The 18772-nt window shown below is 41.8% G+C and overlaps 2 protein-coding genes and 1 long non-coding RNA gene across 10 annotated transcripts in view; 1 reads left to right on the forward strand and 2 right to left on the reverse strand.

Moving 5' to 3' along the window:
- The window catches only part of CHAF1B (chromatin assembly factor 1 subunit B), a 29925-nt gene extending 18470 nt beyond the window's left edge, over positions 1-11455 (reverse strand). Inside the window, exons 1-7 of one of the 4 annotated variants that reach the window (XR_005226141.2) lie at positions 11179-11326; positions 10592-10680; positions 8459-8589; positions 7948-8080; positions 7076-7193; positions 5232-5335; positions 1825-1921 (exon numbers count right to left, since the gene is read on the reverse strand). Coding sequence is in view for 3 of the 4 variants with exons in the window: in XM_037904233.2 (XP_037760161.1) it covers positions 1825-1921; positions 5232-5335; positions 7076-7193; positions 7948-8080; positions 8459-8584 (578 nt within the window). In the remaining variant the exon portion in view is untranslated. Of the gene's footprint in view, positions 1-1824; positions 1922-5231; positions 5336-7075; positions 7194-7947; positions 8081-8458; positions 8590-10591; positions 10794-11178 lie in introns of all 4 variants that reach the window. The other 3 variants (XM_037904233.2, XM_037904240.2, XM_043538255.1) reach the window with 3 other exon arrangements.
- The window catches only part of LOC114021373, a 58717-nt gene continuing 51300 nt past the window's right edge, over positions 11356-18772 (forward strand). For 3 of the 5 annotated variants that reach the window (XR_005226143.2, XR_006287951.1, XR_005226142.2), the window contains exons 1-2: positions 11685-11894; positions 14967-15066. This is a non-coding gene — a long non-coding RNA (uncharacterized LOC114021373). Of the gene's footprint in view, positions 11489-11684; positions 11895-14966; positions 15067-18772 lie in introns of those variants that run through there. The other 2 variants (XR_005226144.2, XR_006287950.1) reach the window with 2 other exon arrangements.
- The window catches only part of MORC3 (MORC family CW-type zinc finger 3), a 54963-nt gene continuing 51812 nt past the window's right edge, over positions 15622-18772 (reverse strand). Inside the window, exon 17 of the mRNA XM_037904252.2 lies at positions 15622-17778. Coding sequence (XP_037760180.1) covers positions 17625-17778 — 154 coding nt within the window. The 3' untranslated portion in view covers positions 15622-17624. The remainder of the gene's footprint in view (positions 17779-18772) is intronic.

The raw sequence follows: 18772 nt of genomic DNA on the forward strand, positions 1-18772 counted from the left end.
TTCAATGCGGTGAGGAGCATCATGATGTGCAACTTGCCACTGTCTAGCACACTAACTTTTGGGAAGTTTTGGCAGTGCATGATGGGGCAGAAACGAGTTGTGCAGGGGTGATTAGGACTGTAGGGTCAAGTTCCCATCATGCAACTTTCTCCACTCCCATGCCATCTCTATCCCATAATTTTCATGTCTTTTAAAAAAATTCCATGCACCTGCGTGACTCTCTTTGCTGTCCACCATCTCTGACAGCAGCATGGAGCCTGCACACCTCTGCACTACTTTGTGAGCATTGCAAGCAAAGGACACACGATCCTCTGGTATTTGCAGAGCCACAAGAAGAGCTGCAGGGAACATGGACCTTTGTTGATTTATTCACAGAAGCTTATCTGTGACATGTGTGTATGTGCCCTTGAGGAAAAATCAGGGCTCAGAGTGAAGTGGAAAAGACCTGAACAATTTCCTGGGACTTCCCTGGTGACTCCCATCAGTTCCTACAAAACATGAACTTTCACTGACAAAATAAATCATTTCTAGCCATTATTGTTGCAGTTTCCTTACAATGTGAATTGAATGCAGGTCTGTGCAAGATTATCTTCCTAAATCTGCACGGGAGAACTGTGAACAGAATTCATGTTTTTCAGGGTGTGAACTCTGAAGTCTAAAGATAATTTAAATTGTCACTTTACTATTTCACAGCTGATAGTTTTTTTTAGAGAAACATCCAAAGATCATGTTTATCCCATGTTGATTCAAAAGGACTATCAGGTCTTTCTACTTGTCCTCTCTCTGAGCCACTTGCAGGATCTGCTCCAAGTGAGATCAGTATCCTCTATAATAGAACCCTCATCATTATGAAGTCTTTCCAGACATACCCAGACTGTTTTCTGTTTCTTAATTTCATCCTGCTACTACTTGTTACACCTCTGGAATCGAGGCTAGTAATCTAGAGGAGAGGAAGAGGGTGAGGAAAGATAAAAGGAAAGAGGAAGATGAAGGGGGAGGGGATTTATTAAAAGGGCATCACTTTACACCTCCAGCCCATAGAGAGAATAAAACCAATAAAAGATGTAGGTTAACATGTATCCATCTTTTTGTCTTCAACACACAATAGAGACAAAGGGATAAATATAATTAAAGGGGTAATTGGTGATAAAAAGGTACTGAAGATCAACTAAACTAAGGCACTAGCTAAACAACGCTCATGTAATTTCTATGTTCTATGAAGACAGCCCATTGATATGCTATTTTTCTGCATTACAGAGATTCAGAACACTTTGGTACTAAAGAAATCTCAAATCAGGGATCACTCTCCCAGAGGTTTATTAGCCAGTTGTGAAGTCTATCAAAATAGGATGCGTATCCCCAAACAATTTAAGGTGAACTGCAAAGTTAAAATGAAAAAAAAATTGCGTTAAACACAGATTTGTTTGCCAAATGACCTTACTAACCAGGCTGCTGAGGGTTGGGATATGGGGTGGGATGAAAAGAGGGACATTCAGCCCAGAAAAATGAAACTTCTGGTATCTTCAGTGATTCAAAAATGCCCAGTGGAGGATAATTTGTTTAAAAATTTAATTAAAATTATTTCTTTGTTGAATGTTCCCTTTAAGGCCTTGGATGGCATTCAACACAGAAATAAATTTGGAATTAACTCCAATTCTCACTTCACCTTTTGCAGTTCCCTTTGAAGGACCAATGTGAACAGCAATTAAAACTCACATTTCCAGATATTGGTAGTTGTGAAGTGAAAAGCATTCAGTTCTTTTCTTGACTTAATTAACATGCAACAAAGAATAGTAATAGGAAACACTTAAAACAATAACTCACCTATCACAGCTAAGGGTTGCAATGTACTGGCCTACAGGATCCCATGTTATTCCTTGTACATAACTCTTGTGCTCATTAAAAATTGAAACTTTTTGCCCTGAAAATGCAAATAATTTCTAAATTCCAAAACTCAATTTCTATTTCATAAAACACTTTTCATTTCAGAAATAAAACAAGGCCAAGTATTTCAGAATGTAAAGTCATATATTTTTACACTTAAATAGATAACTTTCTTGTAAAGTGTCTTACAATGATGGTAGTGGGAGAAAAGGCTTTCTAATGATATAAACTCAACCCACAAAACTTTCCACCAACCAGGATACCTGGTGCTGGGAGGCATTAGGGGCTGCGAGTCCCCCCCCCCCCCCCCCAAGTTACACTGCAGATGGTGGCACCATTGACACCCATGCTTAACATATATGCAGAGGAATCAATTAAAAATATTGCAAGAAAAGATTCCAGAGTATTACACCTGTCCAACACACTGACTCCATGAACATCGCCCGTGTCACAATGAAGAAGCTACTGTCTCACACTTGCATGGAGGACAACTGTGCAGGAAAAACACTCCAGCATGAGAAGAGGTGCTCGAAGAATTTTGTCATCACATGGCATAACGAAGCTGCTGCCTCTCACTGTTCAGTGAAGTTTCTTAATCGTTCTCACGAGGAGGCTGACACTACTGGGCCCTACAGGGTCACTATTTTGTATGTGGCCAAAAGGCTTATAAGGTGCTGCCAGCCAACTGGACAGGTAGCTGTTATACAGCTCATGAAGTTCCTTATCTGTCAATAACTGCCACACTGCCCAAAAAAAAAAAAATTAAAAATGCCCGAAATACCTCTGTTAAGTCACACAAAAAAAACCCTGTGGCAACTGACTACAGCATTAAAAGGCAATATAAAAAATCCCCTCACAACCGAGAAGCTTGTAGGGTGCTCTGTACTGGGAATAGCGCCACTGTTTACCGGGCCAGCCATGGCATGCATAAGCCGCTATACTGTAAAGCTGCAAATGGTACTTAAAAAAGTTGCCTTAAAGTTAAAAAACTCAATTAATAATTTAAAATTAGCAATAAAAACATTAAATAAAAAGGTACAGCAGTTCAAAACCTTTTCCCTCCAAAACAGGCTGGCTTTGGACTATCTCTTGGCATCCCAAGGAGGGGTTTGTGCCCTCGTCGGGCCCCAATGTTTATATATCTATAAAAAAAATGGTACAGGCTAAGGCCCATGCCCGAGCCAAAGCACAGGTTGCCTATACTGCCCCCGAAAGCGATTGGTTGCAAACCTTGTTTTCAGGCTGGGGTTTGTCGTTTTGGCTTGGTAGTTTATTTAGCCTGTTATTAAAACTTCTCTTTCCTGTATTGCTTATATTAATGGTATTATGCTGTGCAGTATTATATGTCAAAACCCGTTTGCAAAAGTTAATATGTCATTCTCTTCAAGGCTATCACAAAGTGCTTATGCAAAATCCTATTGTAAAAAAATAAATAGCCCAAATAAAAAAAACTCAAAGCCAAGGCTGTTAAATGTTCTAAAAAAAAAAAAGTTGTTAAAAACACTGGGCATGGCCACTAGGTAACTCAAAAAAATAAAAGACCACAAATGTCAATAAAGCCCCCTCGCACTAGGCCCAAGTGTCCTTGGCCCCCCCTGCCTGGAGACGCTTACAGCAGTTACGCTAAAAATCTGCAACAATATGTTGCAAAGTCAAACTGCCTAAGACTAAACAAGGCCGAACAAGGCAAATATAAAAAAACAATGCTAAATAAAGCAGCTTTATGCACAGTTTAACAAATAATACAAAAAACAAAAAAACTAGCTGGTAACTAAATTGGTTAGCTATATAAATACTTAGGGCAGCTTGCTATTAAATAAATATGCTAAAAAAAAAAAAATGTATAAAAGCCTGTGTAACTTCCTGCTCTATATGCAAAATTTAAAATTCTATTCTCCCTGTACCTTCTTTGCAGCTGCAAATAAACTTTTCTGCTTCTCCACCCCATTGTAATTATTGGGTGATGCACACCGGGCAACAAACCTTGCTGTTGTTCGCTTCTGGCACTGGGTGCCAGCAACAATGTCACAGTGAAAGGTGTGCACAAGACACACATGAGCTAGTGTTGTGAGATGCTACCCAAAACTTCCGCAACATTCTGTTTTTGTGCCCGCTGCTAGGGAACAGAATCGCTGTATATTCCTCAGAGATGTGTTCCTACCACTCAGACCATTGAATGCCACCACACTGCCAGGATGGGACACTACTGGAAGACCAAATTATCTTACTAGAAGGCATTTGATTCACCCTCCTAAGACTCTATCCACCTTTGAAGGTGCTTGGAATGGCTGAGACAATCACTGATGAGGTCATAAATACAGTGGAGGCATTCATATGCCAAGTTTACTATTTGAAGACCAATATTAAAGACACTTACAGAGCTATGTTGATGGATGTTTTCCAAGAAGTAGAAAAACAGAAAAATTGCCACTGACAAGAGGTGCATTTATACCTGCTATCAAAAGGGGCAAATCATCAAGCAATGGAATGGCTTTGGGACGATCAAGCACATCCAAAACTATCCTCCTTTTTGGGCATGGATGGGTCTTGGATGATGGACTGATCACACAGTGTGTGTGAAATGCCACGCACTCCAGAATCAATCCTTCTGCTAATCAAATGCTCACAAGTGCAAAGACCAGATGCTCACCACCCAGCAAACATTTGTCTGCTTTTTAGAGATGTACGAGTGCAGTGCAGATGAGAATCAGTACGACATGTCTAGCAGTGGTGCCCTAGATGGAGACAACATTGACGATGACTGATGAATAAATGTTTTCAGGCCTATATGTCAAGGCTAGCTTCCCTAAAATTACCAAAGATTAATGTCTTTTTTATGTAAGCAATGAATCTCTGTGTTAATGTATATTTTTGAACATTTTCTCAAATACACATCTATATAACGGGTCAAGATTTGTCATGTTTGGTACCATTGTGGTTGTGGGAGAAAGGGCTTTCAAAAGATACCCAACTCGTCCTATCCCTGACAACACTGTATTACCAAAATTTCCAGCCACTGGTGGACCGGGAGCTGGGAGGGCACTGAGTCCCCGTGGCATGCCACAGAGTGAGACACCATGGAAACTATGATTCTGTAAATTGTGTGAATCAAATGACCCCTCCCTGACCCTTTTGTCTCTAACCTGTCCACAAAATAAGATTTCACTACATCATGCTCCCAGACTAAGAGGTATTCCTCACAAATTCAGGAAATAATTTGACCATATTTGTCTTAAAAAAAAAAAAAAAAAAAAAAAAAGATGCTTTCAGTTATTTTTTAAGCATTAAGCAATTCTACTTATCTCAGGATGGATGCGACAAAGATAAATTAGAAATTTAGCAATTACCTTTATTGACATCCCACATTATAGCTGTGTTATCTACTGATGCAGATGCCATGCAGTTTCCATCAGGGGTCCAGCAAATATCATACACATCTTCTAAGTGGCCTCTGGAATCCAGGGGAGTAAATTGTGATCATTAGTTATAGCAAGAACAAGAGTTATGAAGAAACACAGTCAGATTTTTTTTTAAATGTTAAAAGCCTATGACCAAAGGTTATCAAGTATTGCAATAATGAGATAGCCAGCCACTGCTTTTTATTTTTAAACAATATATATTCCTGCTAGTAGGAGTGACACTCCCCCTGCTAACCTATGTATAACACTGCATCTTTCAAAGAAACAAAAACGCTGAATTCACAAATGACTTCAAATGATGTATAATTAAAGATGTGAAAAAATGAACATCCCCAGGATTGTGTGCAATATAAGCAAACACACAATTGTTCATGTACTAATAAATTATATAAATACAAGAGAGGTCACTTTTTCAGAAAACTTTCCTTTACAGATAAATTTTTTCACAAGAAACGTTCAGTAAAACGTTTGCATATCAAATCTCCGAATCTAAGTTTAGTTCATATTGCATTTGAACGAATGTCTTCTGATATCAAGTCCAAGTTAGGAGAATCTCCACAAAAAATAAGTTTAAAAAATGGTAAGAATCACTAGCATTATTTTGTAGATTTACACCACAATGTGACTATCCGAATGATAAAATACATGTTACATTCCCATTTTTAAAAATTCCAATTTTTTTTTTTAGAGAAATTAATTCTAATTAACTTATCTTGGAAGCTGTTTCAGTCTTGTATGGAAATTATACAAGCATTTTTAAAGGCATATTTTCTACTATACACACTTTATACCTATTCAGGTTTATCAGGTATTGAGACTAGATTTTTTTTTTTTTTTTTGGTAAAATAGTGTAAATTACTAATGAATTTAACGACCATAAGGGATGCAAACTGAGAGAACCTGGAGACCAAAGTGCTCTTTATCCACAGATGCTGCTCAAACAGGGGATAGCATTCCACATATTGTCCCACAAAGGGACAAAAGGTGATTTCAGTTTCCACAGCCTTTCATTCCTTTGCTTCTCCACGGAGAGTGAGAACAGGCTGCCATTCAGTTCCCACTGTGGTAGTGGTGCTCTGATGTTTTGCCCAGTAGGAACTGGGCTGAACCCACGACCCATTTCACTTAGATAAATGAACTATTTTAACTGTGAATACACGTACATTCTAATAAGCATCATATATAATGTGAAATACAGACTATTTTGTATTGTATGAATACATAATAAAAAAAAAAGTAAAGGTGACAATTGTAATTACTGTAATTTGCAAATAACATTTCCAGACAGCTGGAATAAAACTTTTCAACAACTCTAAAAACTAGTTTAAAAAATTTGGCTGGGACTGACATTTAGCAAACAGGCATGAATCATTTTAGCTTTTGGCACTTTTTTGTTTAATATTCATTATTAAATTATGTTCACTATAAATTCAGTGCTAAAAATGTCTGTTTTCTTAAACTGTCCCTGTGCAAAAGGGGACAAAGACAGAGCTTTTGAAGTAAATGATCATATAAGTAGGTGCAGAGAGCTATGCCACAGGTGTCAGATCTTCTGCCTTAAAAATCTTGGAAGACTGGGGAAACAGACTGATACAGAACACCAGCACGGACTGATACTAAATGGGGGCAGAAGCATAACAGGAATACGCTATGGAGCAGGTGAGTTTTGCAAAAACTGTGATGAGGATTTGCTTATGTTGAGTGGAAGGCTGTTCCAGACATAAGGAGCATCATGGAATGAAGAAAACTCTCCAAAAGCCCAATTAAATTACCTTAAAGTTTTAATTACTGTCCAATTCTCTTTGTTCAGCTGAGCTTCATCTTCATCTTGAAATGCTATTGGTTCTGGTTCTTTGTTATCATTCAATTTCCACAATAAAATCACAGCATCTGTGGAATAATTTGATTTGTTGATAAATGTTTCTGTTTTTTTGATAATGAATTATTATATTAGCCTTATCCTGCTATTATGTTACATGTAATGTGAAAGTCAATGAGCAAAAATATTTAGACTAGCCTTGGAGATTTTTTTAGGTGATTGACCTAGAAATGCTTTTTTCCCCACCATTACCTTTATTACGTAGGAACAGGAAACAAATGTATATGTTAGTTTTGATTTATGTTGATCTAGCCTTTTTCATTAAACAATCTGATTAAGAAGGAAATTTCCAAAGGTCCAAGTGGGTGTCAGCTTCCCAACTTTCGACTGACTTTCAAAGGATACCTAACTGCCCTTTGTGCCTTTGGAAATCTTCTCTTAAAATATTACATATGTGTGTCGAACCCAATAGAGAGCTATCCAATCCCTTTGGTCCTGAGGATAAAGCACTGGTCCGGGACTCGGGAGATGGATTTAATTTCCAACTCTGCCACGGAGTCCCTTTTTGATATTGGGCAAGCTGCTCAATGCCACATCCATAAAATAGGAATAATTCTTTCACATCTGTAAAACACAGAAAATACTTTCCTATCTCACAAGGAGGCTGGAGGAATACATTCATTAGGGTTTGCGGGGCACTCATGAATTATGGTGATAGGGAGGGCACTGGTTAATACAAACCCAAAGATAGACACTTTCTGTGCTCATTTTTATATGAGATGTATGTATCTTCTTTATATCGGTCTTTATTATAATGTTACTCACCATCTCCTCCTGATGCTAAAATCTCACCACTGGGAGAGAAACGCACAACATTCACTGCTTTGGTATGTCGAGCTAGATTGGACAAGAATTCCACAATTGCTTTCCCATCTGGTCCTTTTTCCACTTTCCATATCTAGTTTTAAAAGTATTACAGGTAGTAAATTGGCTTCTATACCTGAAAATTGATCTATTTTCAGTTATGTAATTAGTGTGCACCATTTTCTTCAGTTCATTTACTTATATATTTTACAAGGAGACAGGAAGAGTGCAGTCACTCAAAAATTTCAAAATTCTACCCAAACTAGATGAAATTAGGAAGAAGCAGATTAGCCAGAATTTGAAGACTAAACTCAGACTGACAGAGCTCATGCCCCACTTTCACATAACTGTTCATCTGAGTCACTCACTGGTAGCCCATGGAAAACCAGAAGAAGGTGAAATTTTAAAGTAAAATTAAATTCCTTGGTAGTTATTCTGCACATACTAAAATCAGCGAAAGTTTGGAACTCACACGAACAGCTGTGTCTACTCCTGCGGAGGCCAGTCGATTGATTTTCCCATCTGTTCCGTGTTGGAAGTCTAAGCTATACACCGGCTCTTTGTTGTGCCATGCTATTTCACAAGTGATGACCTTCATTCTTTCTAAAGAAAAACATGGCAAGTATTAGATATTTTGCATTTATTATGACAAAAATTATAATCAGAGTTAACAATACGGTGTCCACAAGCACCACAGAAATCATAAGTAAAACATTATAGTAAAGCACAAAAGATTACTACGTCTAAGGAAAGTTGTTTTAAGTAACTATGGTTTATAAGAACTAAAGTTTTCAGTAAGAACATTCTCTGAAAAGGTTACTAAGCCATGGCTCTCTACTCTGTTACTGGAAATCTTATTACGATGACAGAGGTAATTGTGCTGGAATACCATTTGGGTACATTTTCTGTGGGCATGTCATTTTTCCCATCCCCAGACCTCAATATGGTTGAATTCTTCATGCTGCTCTGATCCCTCTACTCCCTGCTCTGACTGCAGCACAAATCATTGCATAGATTGGTGTTTGAGTCACAAGCGTCGTTGAAGCAGCAAGTGTAATTACTCCTGAGGGCATTCTACACCAAAAAATTAAAAATTCTGCGCTAAAAAAATAAAAATTTTGCACAATATTCTAAAACTCTGCAAATCTTATTTGTCAAATAAATGTGGCGTCTCCAGCATGGCACTGGGGAGCACAGGCCACTAGCTGCACAAGGTGGGAGATCACTATGCCACTTTCCCCCAGGACACAGACTCAGCAGCGAGGCTGCACCCAACCCTAACACACCACAAAGACTGGGTCTGCACCAGAAACACCCCAGGACCCTGCCCCTCTGTGACAGGTGCACCAGGTGTGAGCAGGCAGGCTCAGCAAGGCAGGATCCAAGTGTGGAGGATCTTCGTATGGGGGGAGCCAGGTGTGGGTTGAGAGGGTTCTGTGTGGGGCAATCTGGGTGTGGTTGGCTCAGTGGGGGATCCGGGTGCGGGGCCGGAGGGGGGGAATCTGGATGCACAAGCTTGTTGGGGGGTTCTGGGTGCAACGGTAATGGGACTCTGCAGAGGGGGTCAAGGTGAAGATAGTTGGAGCTCAGCAGGAGGGGTGTCGGGGGAGGGGGGAAGAGCTTGGCAGGAGGGTGTGGGGGGGCTCAGTGGTGGTGTCCAGATGCTGGAGGAATGGGGCTCAGTGGGGTGGGGATCTAGGTGCAGCTGGTTGGGACTTGGTATGGTGGGGATCTGGGTGCGGGTGGCTCACTGGGGTGGTCCAGGGGAAGTGGGGCTTGTTGGAGGGGTTCTGGGAGTGTGGCGGGGAGTGACGCTTGGCGGGAGGGTCTGGGTATGAGGGGGTCTGGATGCAATGGGGTTGGGAAGATGGGGGAGCAGCTCCCTGTACAGTGATCCCTCCCCCTGCAACTGAGGTGCGATGGGTGCAGGAAGCACGGGGGTTAGGGGGAGAGAGTTTGCAGAGCTTCCTACAGCCAAGGGAGAAATCTGGGGGTGGGTCTGAAACAACTCTGGATGCTGTTCAAGGGAAGAGGAAATTCCATCCTCCCCAGCCCAGCCAGAACCAGCATCTGAGCCCAGCGCAGAGTAGGAGCCACCAGCTGGGTCTTCCGCAGTCCCAACCCACAGTGATTTACCTCTCTGCCAGTTGCCCTGGACACCCGAAACATAATGCTTGGGAGGGTCGCATGACTATTAGTGGCTTCCTTTTGCTTCCCCATCAGAAAGTCACTTTTTCTGCGGGGAAGCTAAGAAATCTGTGGGGGACATAAATGCTGCGCATGTGCAGTGGTGCAGAATTCCCCTCAGAGTAAGTAATGCTAGAAAAACGGAAAGCAAGGAGGGAAGAGTAAAAGAAGAATTCACTATTTAGTGCAGACCTCATGGACCATAAAAGTTATCTGCATTTGAAGGGAAAATTACCAAGAAGGGTAAAATGAAGAGAAAAAATTAGCATGTTGGAGTGGGAAGGGAGATGAAAGGATAGAAGAAAAAGGGGAAACAGAGACAGAACAGAAGAAAAATCATTCCTCCAAGGAACAGAGGGGCTTGTTAGTCACAGAAAATATGCTGTGCCTCAGCAATAACAAAACAATGCTCACTTACCTAGCAGCTGTCTTCCAGAGGTCTCAACGATCTTTGCACATCACCGCTATTCTACAGAGAGGAAGACTGAGGCACTCAGCAGAGGAGAACTGTCACACACAAAGTTAAAGGTTTGAATCAAACTCAAGTAAAATATGCACTCATCTGCCAAACGGAGTATGAAGTTTAAAAGGAAGGGGAAGCAAGGCAAGGTGACAAATCCCTGCAAATGAAGAGGCCCCCCTCATAATACTCCATGTCTAAACAACATCCTCCCCCCCGGGAAAATATTAGCCTGACACGAGAACCCTGGAGCGACACAAACCCACCACTGGGATACGGAAAACACGAGGAAGTCACAGGAAGGCTGAATTCGGCCTTTTAGCTGCCCCTCACCAAATCCCGTCTCAACAGAGCTGGGGCTCTGTACACCCCGCATGCCACATACACACCGCACCCGGCAACCCACCGGGGGGCCGCACCGCACCCTGCAGTTCACCGGTGGCACCTCCTCTTACGCCCCGCCCCAGCACCCCGTGCCCCAGCTCCCGCCCGTAGCGCCGCTGGCGGGGAGCGGGGGGACGCCCCGAGCCCGCGGCCGCCCCTACCTGCGGCTGGCGCGCGCGGAGCAGGGGAGGCGGGTCCGGCCGCGGCAGGCAGAGCTCGCCTTTCCCGCGCGCGCCGCAGCGCCCCAACAGTGACCGCGCATGCGTCCGAGGTAGGCCGGGTCGAAGGAAAGGGACACGCCCGCCGCGGACTCGTTCCCGGGGGACATTACGGGGCAACAGCGCCACCTGCTGGGCAGCGCTGTTGAGTTCCGCCTCGCGCCTCCCCCGCGCCCCGCTGAGCCCAGAGCCTCAGCCCAAGCTCCGATGCACAGCTACAAGTGGGGGCTGTATCACGTGCCTGTGCGTAGAGGTGGGTGGGAGCCGGGTGGGCGTGTATAAGGAAAGAAGGGAGGGAGCAGAGCGTGTGTATGTTTAGGGGAGGAAGGGAAGGAGCAGGGTGTGTGCGTGCATAAAGGAGGGAGGGGGCAGGGTGTCTGTGTAGGTAGAATGGGGGGAGCAGGGTGTATGTGTAGAGGTGGTGTCGATGTAGGAGGGGGTGGAGGGAGCAGGGTGTATGCATTTAGGGACAGCGTGTGTGTGTTGCTTTACAGAATGATGGAGATCTGTATATTTTCCTCTGTTCATTCAGTCGTGGCAAAGTGAAACTTTCTCGAGTTCAGTCGTTCCAGTAGAGTGGGTCAGATAAGAAAAGGCCCTTCCCCATGCCTGCTCCAGCTGTCTGCTCCGTTCTTTCAGTCTCCTGTAAGATACTCCAGGTAGGTGGGCGGAGCCGTGGGGTTAGTGCAGCTATAGGGATCCTACCTTCTATAGAGTAGCAGGGGTCTTTTTTGTTAGAGACAATTGCTTAAAGCACATTTTCCTGTGTAGGTATGGTGGGGGGGCCGCTAGAGAATACAGAAATGGTAACAGAATTAAGATAGTTGCACTACTCTTATGATTATTTAAATTAATTGTACCTAACTCAACATGGATTTCTCATCCCTAGATCACAAAGCACTTTATAAAGCTGAGTATTGTCCCCATTTTACAGGGAGGCAGAGGGGTTACAGCACCAGATCTCAACTTTGTTTTTGGAATTTACACAGTTTCTTATAGCTGCCAAATTGTGATAAGCTCCCTTAGTGACACAATCTAATTTGCATTCTTGCAAGTTTTCATAGGACCATAAGCTTCATCTGATGGCCAACACACTTGGCCCAGAGCAGTAGCAGGATGTCAGGTGACATGAAATTGCACAAAACTTGGTAATTAGCCCCAGGGCTGCTAGAGTACGTGAGTGGAAGAGGGTGCCTGGGGTGTGTAAAGGGTGGGTGCTAGGCTGTCAGGGTGAGTGACTGCTAAAAGCTGTGAGGAGAGGGGTGCTGGAGTGAGTCAAATTGCTAACAGGTGTTTTGGGGGGGGGCAGCAGCTGGCTGTTTAGGAAGGAAGTTGTGGGAAGTAGGGGTACAATCCTGTGGCTTAGAACTGGCTGAGGGAATGGTTGGAGACAGCCTGGCACCTGTTCCTCACCTGTTCCCTTGGGTCTCCTGTTGGTGCCATCTGCATTTGTAGTGCAACAGGGAATATGGTGTGAGGAGAGAGAGAGGCTGGGTGCAGACCCCTCAGCAAAGTCTGCTGTACTCAGTTAACGGTTACAGCCCTTTCTGTAGCCCAGAGGTGGGCAAACTTTTTGGCCCGAGGGCCACATTGGGGTTGTGAAACTGTATGGAGGGCCAGGTAGGGAAGGCTGTGCCTCCCCAAACAGCCTGGCCTCTCCCACTTCCTGCCCCTGACTGGCCGCCTCAGAACCCTGACCCATCCAACCCCTGCCCCTTGGTCCCTGACTGCCCCCTCCTGGAACCCCCCCCGGACTCCACCCCCTAACCCCCCCACTCCCTGTCCTGACCCCTATCCACACCCCTGCCCCAACAGGCCCTCTGGGACCCCTGCACCTATTCAGCCCCCCATCCCCTGATGACCACCCCAGAACCTCTGCCCCATCCAACTGCCCCCTGACTGCTCCCCAGGACCCCCTGCCCCGCTTACCATGCCATTCAGAGCAGCAGGAGCTGGCCAGAGCCAGCCATGGCACTGCACTACCCAGCAGGAGTGGCAGGCCAGAGCACTGGGGCACAGCAAGCTGAGGCTGTGGGGGAGGGGCTGGGAGCTCAAGGGCCAGGCAGGACAAGCCATAGTTTGCCCACCTCTGCTATAGCCCATCTGAATGCATGATATAGTTCAGTATTCACAATCCCAAAAGTTCAAAAATAACTATTCAAACCTTAAAACTGTGAGATTTTTTTTACAAAACCCCATGATTATGTGCTAAAGATTAAATGGTGTTTTGGTCTGTCTTCTGCATTCCTTCTGCCCACCCCCAAATGTGTGTATCAATTACAAAATGGCCAACCCTTGCAAATTTAGGTCTTGCTATACTTAACCAGGCTCATGCCAAACATGTGTTAGAGGAACAATTTTTAACTCTTGTGGAGCTGGGCACAATTCAAACTAGTGACCTAGTGCTGAAATGCTCTGTAGCAGTGGTTCTCAACCAGGGGTAGGAGTACCTGTAGAGGTATGCAGAGGTCTTCCTAGGGGTACATCAACTCATCTAGATATTTGCCTAGTTTTATAACAGGCTACATAAAAAGCACTAGCAGAGTTAGTACAAACTAAAATTTCATAAGACATGTTTATACTACTCTATATTCTATACACTGAAATGCAAGTACAGTATTTATAGTCCACTTATAATACAGTAAAAATGAGTAAGCAATTTTTCAGTAATAGTGTGCTGTGACATTTGTATTTGTCTGATTTTTGTAAGGAAGCACTTTAAGATAAGTGAAACTTGGGAGTACATAAGACAAATCAGACTCCTCAAAAGGGTACAGTAGTCTGGAAAGGTTGAGTGGCAGCACTTGAGCTCTAGAGCAGTAATGCCCTGAGACACTCAATCTCCAATAAGTGCCAGTGTTACCCCTTTCAGAATGAGGATTGCTTTCTGGAAAAGTAAGTTAACGTAAGTTCTGGCCTTTTTGGAGCTTACACAGCAAGAATCTACTCTTTGGTTACACAGGGAGTCTTCTGTGCATTACTCTGAACCAAACATCAATAAAAACACAGCAGTAAAGTATATAGTACAACATCCAAATTCACTTCTAAATACAATTTTGCAATATAAAAGCATTTCAACAAGTGCTTAAGGGCTCTTAAACTGAGTTTTATATATAATGTATTTTTTCCACTCCATCTGGGTCATCTGCAAGGTTAGAACCCACAACCTTCCAGTCCACAGCACAGACCTCTTCCATGTCAGCAGTAGGTATAGCTGGTGTGTTCATGCAGGGATTATGGAGGTGGGTGAAGCATGCTGATATTCTTTACATGGACTAGCCCTTACAGGGAGGGATGGTACATTGCCAGTGGGTTACACAAGCTTTTGTGGAACAGCAGTGGAATGCTGGACATCTGGAATCTTGGTTTCCATTGCTGGCTTTGGAAGCAGTGTGTGGTCTAGTGGTTAGATTGGATAACCAAATGTACCTGTGACAGATTTGTCCAGGGTATTGCAGGAAACTGCCCAACCTTCTTGAAGTAAGTTTATGTATTGTAGGCTAGGGATTGTATGCAATTCCATGTGGGGAGGGAGACCCAAGTCTTCCAGGAACTAAGGTGAGTGGGGGGGTGGGGTTAGGCAAATTCACTCCAGTTGTAACACTTCCAGAGAACTAGCACTGACTGGAGAGTCTTGCATATGCTTGTTCAAACTGAACTCTCCAGGGACCAAAAAGAAGGACTTTTGTTTGAATATAGTTAACTAATGGAGGGCTTTCCTTCTGATCCAGCAAATGGATAGAACCTTCTATCCAAGCGGAGGCCCCCAATCCTCAGGGAAGCGTTTAAAGGACTGACAGAACCCTTGTGGAAGATGGGGTGTGATCTCTAGTAAGTTTAGTGTATGTTTTTGTTTCTGTAATTTTTACCTTAAGAATAAATGTGCTTGCTTAGAGCTGTGTGGTAACTTAATTGTGGCACTTACTGTTTATGGTCTGACTGCTGGGGAATTCACAGTATAATGTGCAGCCTGGAAATAACCTGATTAGGAGGGAGACAGATGTGACAGCTGAGGAGCTGGGAGCTTAGAATGGGTGTCCTTGCTGGACCACAGAGCAGGAGCAGAGATGCAATTGCTCTGAACTGTGACAGTACCAACACCCTTTGTTTAAGAAATCTGGCATTGAACCTGGGACTTCAGAACATGAAAACACTAGCCTCCAGAACTTGAGTTAAAGAATCAGGTCTCTTAGCATGGAAGTAGAGTCAAACATTTATATGTGATCTAACCACTAAAGAGAGTGACAGAACTACACTGTTAATGTGGATTACAGAAGCAAGCAAACTGACATTCTTCTAAAAGGCTGCATGGTAAAGTGGATGCCAGATTTCTCGTAAGGATGAATGTTAAAATAAAGCCAGAGATAGCTATTATGCATATTCTTATTTAAAACAAAATTAATTTTTTATTGACCAGTTAAAAGTTTTGATCTGACAGAAAACCAGAACGTGCTTTTTACAAAAAAATACATCTATGTACTTTAACAAGTAAACCTACTTCCATTTACCCGCTGTTCCTCAAAATTTAAATGTACAGTATAAATTTTTAATTTTCAATATAGACATTGTATTTTACCAGTCATCTATAATAAATTCAACTACAGAAGTATCTGGACAAAAAACACTGAGAAAATAAATAAACAATGACAGACGAAATGAAAAATTGCACACCAGTTTATCAAAAAACGACTTAGGTATAGGAACATTGTTATATTTCAGCTACCTGTTCAAAATTAAACATTAAATTTAACCCTAAGCACAATAGTATTTCTTTATCCCTACTAGCATAATACTAGATCAGGTATTCAAGATACTTTTAGGCTACACAGACTAGCAAAGTACAACTAAGGGAATGCAGCCTAATTTAAACAGGACAGTAAGGTTGCTTAAGCCAAAAAATGTAGGTTTTGTAGAAACAGATGTTTCAAATATGTTTAAATGGATGTTTTCATGATTGTTTTGAAGGTTTTAATTGAAACATTTTGTTTAGAACACTAGTCAAATGAGGACGACACCTTTGTTGGCTGGGAAAAAAAGATGGTTTGAAGAAGCATACCATCACTATCCCTATATGTCCTCAGCACTTAAATTTAAACATTCACCTGTTTTGCAGATATTGCAGCACTGTGCTAATACATGAGAACCAGCAAAAGAGACTAGAAACAAAAGGACTAGCCCTTTTTTTGTCCATAAAAAATGTGCAAAATTTAAAACAGCATAAACAGTGAAAGAAAATTAGATTTAAATTTTCAGCTTCAATAAACTCATTGGTCATTAACACCAGAAGTATCTAACTTAAATGCCCTTTTAATTACATAATTCTTCTAAAACTGAGTAGCCCATTGTAATCATACAGCATGCTGCATTATTGGTATTTTCATGGGAAGCTAAATTAGGATTGATTACAGTAATGTCATTTCAAAAAAAGCTAACAGACAGGGGTTTCTATGGCAGAGTCAGTAATCAATATTGTAACAATTCAGTGTTCTGAGGGGTTTTTTTAAGGACATCTTTTCCCTATTATGTATTTGCCAACATCACAAAACCACTATACAATTTAACATGATTAGCAGTCTTCACTCAAGGGGGTAGTATTAAAATGGTAGTATTTCTGGTCAGCATTGAGATGCATTGGCAGAGCTATGAATAAGCTCATAGCACATACCAAAACTATGCCTACTTGTAGTTAGAACCACAGCAATATGCTTTGAGTGGTATGAGCATCTGCAATTCCTACTGGGTTTGGTGGGAACTGCAGGTATTAGCACATGTCATGATCAGACCCTTGTTGTACCCAAAAAAAAACCCAACCCCCAACAATCCATACTGCTACCAGGGACCACAGCCCAAAAATTTCATGTACCAACTATATTTTATCATAAGTAAAGGCAAACTCACAAAACTTGCCTGTTTCATTATTGTTTACAAGGAGAATACTGATATTTACAACCATGCTATCGTGGTTTGTTTTCAGAGGGGGATCAGAGAGGGTAAGTTTAGTTTTGGGGGAACAAATACATTTAAGGGTCACTGAGAATACAAAAAAGTTAAAAGCCAAATGAAAAGCTCTGTAAAAACTGTTTAAGATTCCAAAGTAATAGAAAATATTTGCAAGTTTAATTACATTTATTTTTAAAACAAAATTCTTAATAAGTTAGGTACATCCACAGTCTGTCAATGTTGACTGTTCCTTTTAAGGAGAAACTTAAAAGGTACGTGAAAAGTACCCACAGTATTTGTGACATCTGAGTGCACACAGTATATATATTTTACACTGAGTTTGTATCTAAATCACTCAAACATAAAAACAAAACCAGTCTTTACAATTTGGAAACCATACAATATAGTGGAAGATTCAGCAAGTTTCTTAATGTCTTCAGTAAAGGATATTAAGTAGTGGTGATTTCATGCATTTGTTCCACAACTTGTCCTAAAATTTCATCAACTATATCAACATCATAATTTACTTGCTGCAAATCTAGATCAGGCATAATTATAGCCAGTAGCTGTCCAACGTTAACTCGGAGGGATCGCAGTTTCAGGCTGTAAGGAAATAATGATGATCATATTAAGGAAGATTTTTTTATATAGAGTGCAGATAAATTGAGATTACAGTCCATAACATTTTATAGTGAACTTTATAAACAATGTGACTACCTTACTGAAAACAGAAGGTTCTACAAATTTGAGTTTTACAAAGAAACGTATCAGCCAATATAAGACATCATGAAATTTAATTTAAAGTTATCTATGAAGTAACTCAAGGCAAGGAACTAGCTGGACTAGTTTTTCCAAGGTTTGAGCACCACAGTTCCTGAGCGGGAGGATTACATGTTCATTCTGTTTTAAACAAACATTAAGGGCGGAACTTGGTTCCATCCTCATTGCCACAAAATAGAGGCTCTTTTGAAGCAGGATGAGAGATTGTTTGGGTAGCACAAACCCAAATACTGACCCAGATACCTCACTTCAATCTCAATTTTGTTTTCTCAAAATAATTCCAAAGTATTAAAAATTGGAAGTACATGCAGAAACATGACAGAGCATGGCACATTTGGCCCAAGTGTTAGGCACACACTGAAAGCCAACTCTAGAGACAGACAAAAGAGGAGGAGGGGAAGAGAGGGAAATACCAGCTGGAAAGAGAAATTTGTCCAAGAACTACCTTAAAAATAAAGCTACAATAGGAGTGTAAGGCTACGTTTTAGCTATATTTTTCTGTGTTACTCTACAGGTTTTTTTTCTGCTTCAGTCTCTCTCCTACTTTCCTTTCCTCCTCCTGTTTATTTTCTGTGTTCCTTCTCTTATTCTTGCTTTCCTGTGTTAATTTTCTCCCTTCATGCCTCTTTGCTGCTCAAAGTTACTTCCAACTCAGCCATCCTTTTTATCTCTCTTCCTTCAGCCTGCTTTTCCTTCCAGGTTAGCATCCATTCTGCTGATAAGTCCCAGCACGATTTGTGGGTGGTCACTAGTGCAACAAATTCAAATATCTGCAAATCCTTCCAGGGAGTACAAGTCATTAAAGTCAGATGCCAAC

Source organism: Chelonia mydas, chromosome 1 (assembly GCF_015237465.2).
Source record: "Chelonia mydas isolate rCheMyd1 chromosome 1, rCheMyd1.pri.v2, whole genome shotgun sequence".
In the NCBI taxonomy this organism is placed as follows: Eukaryota; Metazoa; Chordata; order Testudines; family Cheloniidae; genus Chelonia; species Chelonia mydas.